Source organism: Pelophylax lessonae (assembly GCF_965119305.1).
Source record: "Pelophylax lessonae genome assembly, chromosome: 1".
NCBI classification, from domain to species: Eukaryota; Metazoa; Chordata; class Amphibia; order Anura; family Ranidae; genus Pelophylax; species Pelophylax lessonae.
Window position 1 is genome coordinate 507830367 of NC_138768.1, and position 11324 is coordinate 507841690.

The 11324-nt window shown below is 45.6% G+C and overlaps 1 protein-coding gene across 1 annotated transcript in view; it reads right to left on the bottom strand.

The window, feature by feature from the left end:
* Nucleotides 1–11324, bottom strand: part of FKBP8 (FKBP prolyl isomerase 8) — a 283682-nt gene that overhangs the window by 96393 nt on the left and 175965 nt on the right. Inside the window, exon 4 of the mRNA XM_082257659.1 lies at nt 7135–7352. Coding sequence (XP_082113785.1) covers nt 7135–7352 — 218 coding nt within the window. The remainder of the gene's footprint in view (nt 1–7134; nt 7353–11324) is intronic.

The window sequence follows — 11324 nt, forward strand, 5'->3', positions numbered from 1 at the left end:
TTAGGGCTGCATCACACAGATACATGACTCCTTGATGGATCTGGTCCACCATTTCCAGTCGCGCAGGCGACACGTCATCGGACACTAGGTTGCTTCTAAGCACCTTAATCCAATCAGCCACCGCCTGAGCCACCATAACGGACGCGAAAACGGGTTTGAGCAACGAACCCGCCACCATATAGGAATGGCGGGGTTAGAGACTCCAACCGCCGGTCCGTGGGATCCCGGAAAACCGGGGTATCCTCAGTAGGAACCAAGGTAGCCTTGTTCAGCACGGCCACAGTGTGATCTACCTGTGGAGGCACACACCATCGCGATTCCGTAGCCGGCGCAAAAGGATAAAGCAATTTGAACCGACTAGGTACCAGGAATGGACGTTTTAACGTGCGCCACATTTCATTAACAGTGTAATGGAATTCCGCTGGGCAGGGAAAAACCTGCGCAGACTTGCGGGTCCTGTGCGTACCAAATGAGGACACAACGCCCGGAGGACAGGGCTCATCCTCTAAATGTAAGGTATCCTTAACCGAAATAATCAACTCATCCATGGTCGCCCGTTCTTCGGGTGACCCTGGGGAGGATGTATCAACACCCTCCACCTCAGCCTCCCCCTCAGACCCCGGGGGGTCTAAGGATGAGCGGGACCCTGAAAAGGGCACGCTCGCAGCAGCAGCAGCATCCATATCCCCATCTGAAACAGAAGAGAGAGACAGCCTGGGCCGTTTTCTCGCAGCCCGTTCGGACATCACCATTTCCATATTTGCCACTAAAGTCGCAACCACAGCAGCCAGATCAGGTCGCAGCGGGGCCACAGGAGAACTGGGGCCCCCCACTAAAGCTGGAGGAAACTTGCTTTCCTGAGAATCCATGGCTCAAGATAATGAAAAAACTACAGTGCAAAAAACAGTGTACTGTCCCCTTAAATAGCGCTGCGGAGTGCGCAGCCCACCGCTACTGTCACAGCTATGAAGACCCCCAAAAGGAGAAGGAAACTGAGCCAGAAGCAGTATACAGAGGAAGATTGAAAGAGATAAGCTGCAGAGCCCTCAGATCGTTGCTACCTGTGTCCTTGCTGCCTGAGAGGAAAAGGAAATGCTGCTGGAGGGAGCTGGCTATAAGCCAGACCCCAGGGAAAATGGCTTCCCCATAGGGATGCATAGGAGGCTACGCCAAGATGGCCGCCGAACCGATCGTTCTACCGCCCACAAAATGGCGGCGGATGGCACCAAAATGACCTGTATACTCGCCCCAGAGGGGCCATACACGTGTGCATAGTAAAAACATGGCGGACCGCACGATTTTGCCCCCGCAGCGGTCGCCGCACAACACACAAGTCTGTACCCCCAAACATGCACCTAAGGTGACACAGGGACAGGGACCCCCGGCAAACATACAGATCTGCACACAGCGAACCCCGCAGGGATCGCACAGGGAGTCACACAGGCACAGACATGGGGACACACAGCAACACAGACTGCCACCCCAGGCAGAGGCCCCACACAGAAAGGCACTTACCTGTACCCGATGGCGTGGGGGAGCCTCTATGCACGGATAAACCTCTGTCCTCATCTGACAGGGAGTGCCGTGAGTCAGGGACATGACGCTGCAATACCGCAGACAAGTCCTGTGAGGTAGCCACCTCACGGCTGCATCCCTGCAGCGAAAAGGGATGGGTCGTTCTTAATGCCAGGGCGAACCATAGCTGAACCCTCGATGGCGTGCTGGGGGTCCATCTGACCCTCTGTGCCCTGGAGAACCAGGGCGGCCAGTCCGAATCCCAGCACCGCATGATCCATCTTCATCCGAAGATTAAACTAACACTAAAGCTGACAAAATAAACAGCTAGTAAAGTGAGAGAAAAAAACTGACATTTAAAAAGAAAATCAAATAAAAGATTTAGGAAGGCTGAGACTGAAGCCCCAGCACAAGGTAGCCTGACTATTCCTGACGCTAGGCAAACTAAAACTCAGTTGGGAGTGGTGATGGAGGGGGGCATTGACCAGATGGGACAGCCCCCGTGGGTGTGTATATGCTAATGCCTTTTGACTAAGTCTATATGCCTAGCTATTCCTACGGATAGGTGGACAATACCCAATAGTGATGACTTAGAGGAGGCGGCGACTGTCGGAAGACGTAAGAGAAAGAGTGGGTTGTGATACTCTTAATGCCTGCTGTGGCATTCCCAGGCAAGCGTCACAACAGGAAGGACTCCTAACACTCAGGTAACCCACTCTATACTTGTGTATCCCCTTGTTATGTTTATCCAATGGCTTTGATTGCATTAACCACTTCAATACAGGGCACTGTCACCCCCTTCCTGCCCAGGCCAATTTTCAGCTTTTAGCGCTGTTGCATTTTGAATGACAATTGCGCAGTCATGCAACACTCTACCTAAACCAAATTTATGTAATTTTTTTCCCCACAAATAGAGCTTTCTTTTGGTGGTATTTGATCACCGCAAGTTTTTTTCTTTTTTGCTTAACAAATAAAAACAAATAAAAAAAGACCGAAAAGTTTGAAAAAAATAAAAAAAGTTTTTTTTGTTTAGGTTATACAATTTTGTAAATAGATAAGTTTTTTCCTGCACTGATGAGCACTGATGAGATGGCACTAATATGCGGCACTGATAGGCAGCACTGATATGTGGCACTGATATGCAGCATTGGTGGGCACCGATAGGCGGCATTGATGGGCAATAATGGGCACTGGTGGGCGGCACTGATAGATGGCAATGATGGGCACTGGTGGGCAGCACTGATGGGGAGGGCACTGGCTGGCTCACTGAGCCCTGATTTCCATCCCTGAGGTAATGGGTGGGCATCCCTGGTGGTTCTAGTGGCACCCCCCCCCCCCCCGAGGGTCTGCACTGGTAATCAATGATATGATTACCAGTGCAGACCCCCCCCCCCCCCCCGTCAGGAGAGCCGCAGATCGGCTCTCCTCTACTCGTGCCCGTCAGGCACAAACTAAGGAAAGCTGATCAACAGCTCTTCCTGTGTACTATTTGACCAGCTGTGATTGGACACATTGGTCACATGGTAAAGAGCCTACGTCAGTAGGCTCTTTACCGAGATCGAGAGTGACACACCGCATCACCGATCGTTGCCGTCATATGACGTCCGGTCAGGATAATGCAACCACTTTCCTGCCGTCAATCGCCTACAGGGCGTGCGGGAAGTGGTTAATATAGGATTACCAATTGAGAGCTCCTTTTGCATATACCAAACAGCGTGTATCATGCTGGTGTCTTTAGGTCTCTATGGAGGCTCTTTTGTAACTACTATGATTCAATGTTAATTATTATTGGACCACTTAGTGTTTTGTTTTTTCTTCCATTGTGGGATACACAAGTGAAATGAAAATGTTTTTTTTTAATTATGGCTACTATTTACTATCTTTTTAGATTTATGCTGCATTTTGACAGTGTGATGATCCTCCCGGTGTGACTGCTCTACGGTTTTCTAGCTATACCATGTTTGTTGCAGATCTCTATGGGCCACCTATACCGAATGGGGTGTATTCCCCCATTGATGGGGGTTATTAAAGATAGGTACACATAACCCTGACGGGGTTGCCCTTCTATGTGCCCACGCTACTTATCTCTGACTGGACTACTTATACACAATGTTTCATTTGGCAGATCCATTTGTGCAATTGGGTCCCCTTTGCTATACCCCTTGTGGTCCTGGGGAGCGTTTGTTATGTGGGTTCCCTCTGAGGTGGCGTCTTGAGCTAAAGGCTACGGCCAAACAACCAGTCCTACATGCCTTTATTCTTGTGGTTATTCTCCATTGTTGTATGGCTCTAAATGGTCAGTATGAATACGTAAGACACACTTATTTAGTTTGAAGTAATTTACTGATTGTATTTTGAATTTAACTAAATCTTGTTTTTTCATACAAAAGAATTAAGGCACTATGTAGCCTTGTACCCCTGAAGAAGAAAAAAACGCTGATTTATCGAAACACGTTTGATGGATAGCTTGGTTATTAAGAGTTCATTGAGGTTATGTTTGTACAACAATTTATATACAACCGCTATGTTTTTATTTGTTTATATGTTTTTTTGTAAGATATATGCAATAAAATTTGTACTTTAACTGGTTTTGATTTATGCCCTAAAAAATCCCATTACAGGGGGTCCTGTACATATATTTCAGACTCTAGGGATGTGGGCATAATTTCCACAATTCAGCAGTTGTTTGCAATTCTCATACCCCTAATGATGTCAATCCTGGATAGCCCCAAACAAGCAATCGCCTTGAAAAGGCAGATTAACAAGAGCTTTCTTAGAGGCTTGGTCTGCGGACCAATTCTTAAGCCACAGCACGCACCTCATCCCCACTGCTGAAACAAAGTTTAACAGCACATACGCTGCATCCAAAGCTGCATCAGAAAAACTGCAGCCCATGGACCAATTTGTTCAGCTAAATCAACATAAGCAGCGGAGACCTGCTCACCCCCCCCCCCCCCCCCCCCAGGCCCTGGTGCAAAATCTTGGCCCATTCAGGTCTGAGACACCAGGGCTGAGGCAAAGACTAGCCGCAGTGTCGAACCAGCCATAGTAAACATGCTGCATGCCACAACCTCCACTTTTCTGTCAGCCGGGCCCTATAGTGTAAAAATCCCCTAAACATGCACCATTTAGGAGATATTTACTGAGCTAGCAGCCAGTTATGTCACTGGTGCATGTGCTCTGAAGGAATGGCCACCATGCTGTTTCTTCAGAACAGTGTGCCGTGACTGGTGGTGGGAGTGACATCCTCACGGTTCCGGCCACTCACAGAGCTGAAAAGGAAGACCGGGTAGAGATCGATGCTGCCTTTAGCAATGGCATCACATCGCTGCAACGCATTGTTTTCAGGTAAGTTTGAAATAATGTGCTAGAATGCGATGCATACTAGCACATTATGCCTTTGCCTTGCAGGGAAAAAAAAAGTGCAGTGGTTTACACCTGATTTAAAGGGCGGGGATTCCTCTACTGGGATCATGGCAGCTTTGTTCAACCTGGAAACAGGAGGGTCCCACCACTGGTGGACTAGTCCACTTTTTTTTTTAAAGTGACTCCTCAAAAGGGTAACGTACAGCAAAACGTTTGGGGACCATAAAGGGTAATTTTGGTTGTTCCCATTCTTTACAGGAAAACCTGTCAAATTAAGGCACATAAGTAAACACCTTTGGAGTGCGAGGTGACTTATGCGTACCAAACGACACAGCCATGTCCATGGCTACATCAGCCGCATCCTCCATTTTTAACGATCTCGGTAAAGTCTCATGCACTGCAATAATAAGTGCGTCTACCAGCGCTTTTTAATTCGCTGGTGCGACCATGGAGATATCATCCTCACTATCGGATGGATCTGGGGGTGTAAACTTAAGCCCCCCTGGACAGGACGCCTCCACGGCGACATCAGGCTCAGAATCAGATGAGACAGACTGAGCAGGAAAAGGCGGGGGGGCGCTTCCTCCTGGGCCTTTGATCACACGCCAGTTACACCCGGGACACTTAGGACTGCAGGACCACCGTTGGTGCAGCCAAGGGAAGCTGGGGCTCCGAGGGACATGCCACCTCCACGAGGGAGTCAGTGGGGGAGATGTGACCCTGAGGCTCCATAAGGAAAGGAAGACCTTGCAGTACAAAAACAATCTTTTGGCACCACTAAAAGATCTCCTCAAGGCTCAGGGTACCTATCAGCAGAGAGAGAGATAACAGGAACCCCCAAAGACTCACCCTATCGATCGGTGCCCCGAGAATTCGGACCCAGCATCACCATGGACGACAACCCTGTTCACATGTCCCGGGCACAGGAAGAGGAAACTGAGGAGAAAAAGAAACCGGAGCTTCGACATCCCCCATGAGGCTTCGGTCGTCTCCAGGACTAAGGGAAAATGGCCCCCATGACATCGGGCTACACAAACATGGCCACCAACCAGAGACCAGCCAGACTAAGGGAAAATGGCCACTATCAGCTACAGCATGCTACCAGGATCTTCCCTGTGCCCTCTGCAATGCTGCAACCTCTGCAGGGGGACCCCCTCCTGAATGTAGGACACACATTTAGAGAGACTCCGCTGTGCATTCTGTATCGGTCTCTTCACTGAGACCCTCCTGCACTATACCCACACTGAAAACAGTGGGGCATGCACCTAGGGTTCTCCTACACTGGGAACCCTCCAGACTACCAGGGCAGGACACATTATTCCAGGACCCTTACAGAGTAGGGATAGCGGGGGGGGGGGGGAGACCCCAGGGGTCTACACTGCATCCTATTTCCTGGGACCCCCACCAGACTCCAGGTCCAGGGGGGAAAGGGAGTGGGGGGAAGGCCAGCTCACTGAGGAGGGAACCTGCAGGCGGGTGCAACTGTCCCTGAAGGTTACCTGCGTCCACCCCAAAAAAACAGCCAAAAGGGGAGAGGGGGGACTTTACTTACCCTCCCATGGTGTGGGTAATGCTCCAGACAGAATCCTTGCAACTGAAGTAGGGGAGCTGTCGGCCAAGGGACTGCTGTGTGACTCAGACCCAAGCCCAGTCGTATGCGACCCTGTGAGATGTGTAACTCACAGGCCAGCCTCTGTACGTGAGGTTATGTCATGGTCGACCTAGCGCGTAGCTGCAGTCTGCAAGCGCTCGCTGGCTGGGCGGACCACTGGATCTAGATGATCTAGCCCGTCTCCCAGCCCGGCAGTTGATTTTAGATCTCCTGAGAGAAAAAAAACTAAAAATCGAAGGAAGGAGAAAAAAATTACTAGGCTTGGAGATCCCAGCCGGGAGCCTAGGTCCTTACTCCTAACTAGACAGATTAAAATGGATGACCTAGAGCAGAGAGGGGGGTTATATACCAAGATGAGGACGGCCCATGGGCTAGCTAGGTGTTTTCATTCTGCCTAGTCCTACTCCTGGAGGAGGTACTGTAACCCAATAGTTATGCTTTATGGAGCGCTGTGTCCGCCAATGAACGAAAGAGAATTTTGTGTTTGACTGCTGTGCAAATATCGTGCGACATAAAAAAATTGCAACCATATAAATTCTTAAAAAATGGCCTGGGGGTCAAGTGGCTCACAGTAAACCTAAAGGGCACCTATTTTATAACTGGTATGAGCAAATAGTTACATGAAATTCACCCATACACACCTTTAGAGCTGGAATTTACAATCTTCAGGGCTATGTCATAGGAATTTATTGCAAATACATAATCTGCTTGCTGATAGTAGAAGTTTCCACGTTCCCGCTTCTTGTTGGCCAAATTTAGCTTCTGCTGTCCATTAAGTAGTTCAAGGTCTGGCCCATCCTTCACATCAAGAAGGGACACCTCAAGCACAAGACTGGCATCAGGTGGAATATCTGGATTCCTTGAACAGAATTGAAATGGAATAATGATTATGCATACAGTAAAATTAGCATATCTTAAAAGGCAGTGCTGAAGAGTTACATGAGCTGGTTTACTGAAATGGGAATGACCAAGGCCACGACAAAGCAAAAAAGCTTCTTATACCAAAAAGATCACTTATTCACTTTCTGTGTAAATATAAATTTTTTCAGTGCTGTGTTCCGGCAGTTGGATGCGGATGACTTCGTCATAGCTTCCTGTGAATGACTGAGCTGTGCTCAGCCTGACTTTCTTTTGTTCCGGGAGTGAGACGGAAAGTCCCCATTCCACTGCCAGAACACAGCGCTCTGTGAATGAATGTTAATGAACATAAGACAACATTTTACAGGTGGTATATAGAAAAAAGAATAAAACCTTTGGTGGTCACTACATCATTTTTGGATATTTTCTAAAATCACCAATTTTTTTTTTTTATCTCCTATACACACCACCACCGATCGAGTACCCTGGGATCTGAAGGAACCTTCAGCAGTTCAGAGGATCGAGCAAAGGGGAAACCGATCGAGGCCAGGGGGCTATTTAAGCGAGATTGGTTCTAGTACCCTACGGTACATAGAACCCATCAAATCTGGTAAGTGATTCATTTCACCTAATCACCAAGGATTTGATATCACGGCAAATCACGCTAGAGCACTTGCACTTTTGAATGTGAAGATCTACTTGTCACTAAGGACATCACTATCGATTTTGAGCAATGGATCACTTTATACAATTTGGGACAATTTTTTGCTGTTTTGTAGATTGTGGACTTAAAAAAAAAAAAATAAAAAATTTTTCTGGCTACTTATGCATTTATAATTTTTAGTGATTTGATTTTATTTTTCACCTATAACAGGATTTGGTTTTAGAATCATATGACCATACACCAAGCACTAATCTGCACAATTATTCACTCTGAGCTTTGATGTTTATTTATTGAAAGATCTTCAACACTGATAATAAACTTACCTAATTAGAGGGTAATACAGATACAGGCATCCATAGAATTTAGCAAGCGCTGTATTTGGCCTTTTAAAGACCATATATTATATATATATATATATATATATATATATATATATATTTATTAATCACCAATATTTTATAAGAGGTACAAAATTATTTTTTATCAGCCAAGTTCCCATTTACAGTAAAATAAAAATTTAAAAAAAAAAAAACTATTTTTTAAAATAAAACCAATACACTTTAAGCCTCAAATTGGAACTGGGCCCATTTAATACTGGCAATTTATAACATAAGGGAACGCCCAAAACTGATAAAGCAGCAACAGGTGTTTTTCTTTTACATACTATTTTTTATAATCTTTGTTAGCATCCACAGCTAGTAATAAATAGGTCTGAAGGTTCCTTGAAGCACATGTATATAAAAAAAAAAACACTGATCAGCTAGAACTTTATAACCACCCACCTAAAATGGAGTAGGTCCCTAATTCTACCAGCAAAACAGCCCTGATGCCTTGAGGCATGGACTCTGCTAGACCCTGAAGATATGCTGTGGTATCTGACACCAAGCCGTGCCAGTAACAGATCCTTTAAGCTTCCAACGCCTTGCTTTCTTCCCATAGTGCATCCTTTCCCAGGTAAGCGATGCAAACATATCCGGCCATCCACATGATGTAAAAGAAAGAAAGATTCATCAGACCAAGCCACCTTCCTCCACTGCTCCATGGTCTAGGTCTGATGCTTGTGTAGGCGCCAGCTTTAGGGCACCCTGACCAGTCTGTGGCTACACAGCCCCATACACAAACTGCGAAGCATTGTGTGTTCTGACACCTTTCTATGGGAACCAGCATTATCTTTTTCAGCAGTCTGTGCTACAGTGGCTCTTCTATTAGATCACACTACACTGGCCAGCCTTCATTTCCCATGTGCATCCACAAGCCTTGGCCGCCCATGATCCTGTCCCCAATTTGCTGACTTTCCTTCCTTGGACCACTTTTGGCAGCTCCTGACCACTGCAGACCAGGAACATCCCACATTAGCTACAGTTGCTCTGACCCATTTCTCTAGCGATTACAATGTGTCCATTGTCAAAGTCACTCAAACCTTTATTGTTGCCTATTTCTCTTACTTTCAACACCTCAACTTCAGAGACAACATTTTCACTTGCTGCATAATATATCCCACCACCCATTTTCAGAAGCCATTTTAACAAGATAAATGTTATTCACTTTACTGGTCATTGGTCATATTGTTATGGCTGATAGGTGTGTAATGAAAAGTAAAATTAAAATTATTTTTTCAGCCTAGTGTAAATATGAAATATTGCATATTATTATTCAGCACATTGATCCAGCAGGTTGAGCTTTTGGCTCCTATTTAGTTTTAATATCCATTTAGGCTGTCCAATAAAAGTCATTTTTGTATAGCTCAAAAGATCAAACAGAATGTGACATACAGTGCCTTGCGAAAGTATTCTGCCCCCTTGAACTTTGACATTTTGCCACATTTCAGGCTTTAAACAAAGATATAAAACTGTAATTTTTTGTGAAGAATCAACAAGTGGGACACAATCATGAAGTGGAATGAAATTTATTGGATATTTCAAACTTTGTTAACAAATAAAAAACTGAAAAATTGGGCGTGCTAAATTATTCAGCCCCTTTACTTTCAGTGCAGCAAACTCTCTCCAGAAGTTCAGTGAGGATCTCTGAATGATCCAATGTTGACCTAAATGACTAATGATGATAAATAGAATCCACCTGTGTGTAATCAAGTCTCCGTATAAATGCACCTGCACTGTGATAGACTTAGAGGTTCGTTTAAAGCGCAGAGAGCATCATGAAGAACAAGGAACACACCAGGCAGGTCTGAGATACTGTTGTGGAGAAGTTTAAAGCCGGGTTTGGATACAAAAAGATTTCCCAAGCTTTAAACATCCCAAAGAGCACTGTGCAAGCGATAATATTGAAATGGAAGGAGTATCAGACCACTGCAAATCTACGAAGACCTGGCCGTCCCTCTAAACTTTCAGCTCATACAAGGAGAAGACTGATCAGAGATGCAGCCAAGAGGCCCATGATCACTCTGGATGAACTGCAGAGATCTACAGCTGAGGTGGGAGACTCTGTCCATAGGACAACAATCAGTCGAATACTGCACAAATCTGGCCTTTATGGAAGAGTGGCAAGAAGAAAGCCATTTCTTAAAGATATCCATAAAAAGTGTCGTTTAAAGCTTGCCACAAGCCACCTGGGAGACACACCAAACATGTGGAAGAAGGTGCTCTGGTTAGATGAAACCAAAATTGAACTTTTTGGCAACAATGCAAAATGTTAGGTTTGGCGTAAAAGCAACACAGCTCATCAACCTGAACACACCATCCCCACTGTCAAACATGGTGGTGGCAGCATCATGGTTTGGGCCGGCTTTTCTTCAGCAGGGACAGGGAAGATGGTTAAAATTGATGGGAAGATGGATGGAGCCAAATACAGGACCATTCTGGAAGAAAACCTGATGGAGTCTGCAAAAGACCCGAGACTGGGACGGAGATTTGTCTTCCAACAAGACAATGATCCAAAACATAAAGCAAAATCTACAATGGAATGGCTCACAAATAAACATATCCAGGTGTTAGAATGGCCAAGTCAAAGTCCAGACCTGAATCCAATCGAAAATCTGTGGAAAGAACTGAAAACTGCTGTTCACAAACGCTCTCCATCCAACCTCACGGAGCACAAGCTGTTTTGCAAGGAGGAATGGGCAAAAATTTCAGTCTCTCGATGTGCAAAACTGATAGACATATACCCCAAGCGACTTACAGCTGAAATCACAGCAAAAGGTGGCGATACAAAGTATTAACTTAAGGGGGCTGAATAATTTTGCACGCCCAATTTTTCAGTTTTTTATTTGTTAAAAAAGTTTGAAATATCCAATAAATTTCATTCCACTTCATGATTGTGTTCCACTTGTTGTTGATTCTTCACAAAAAATTA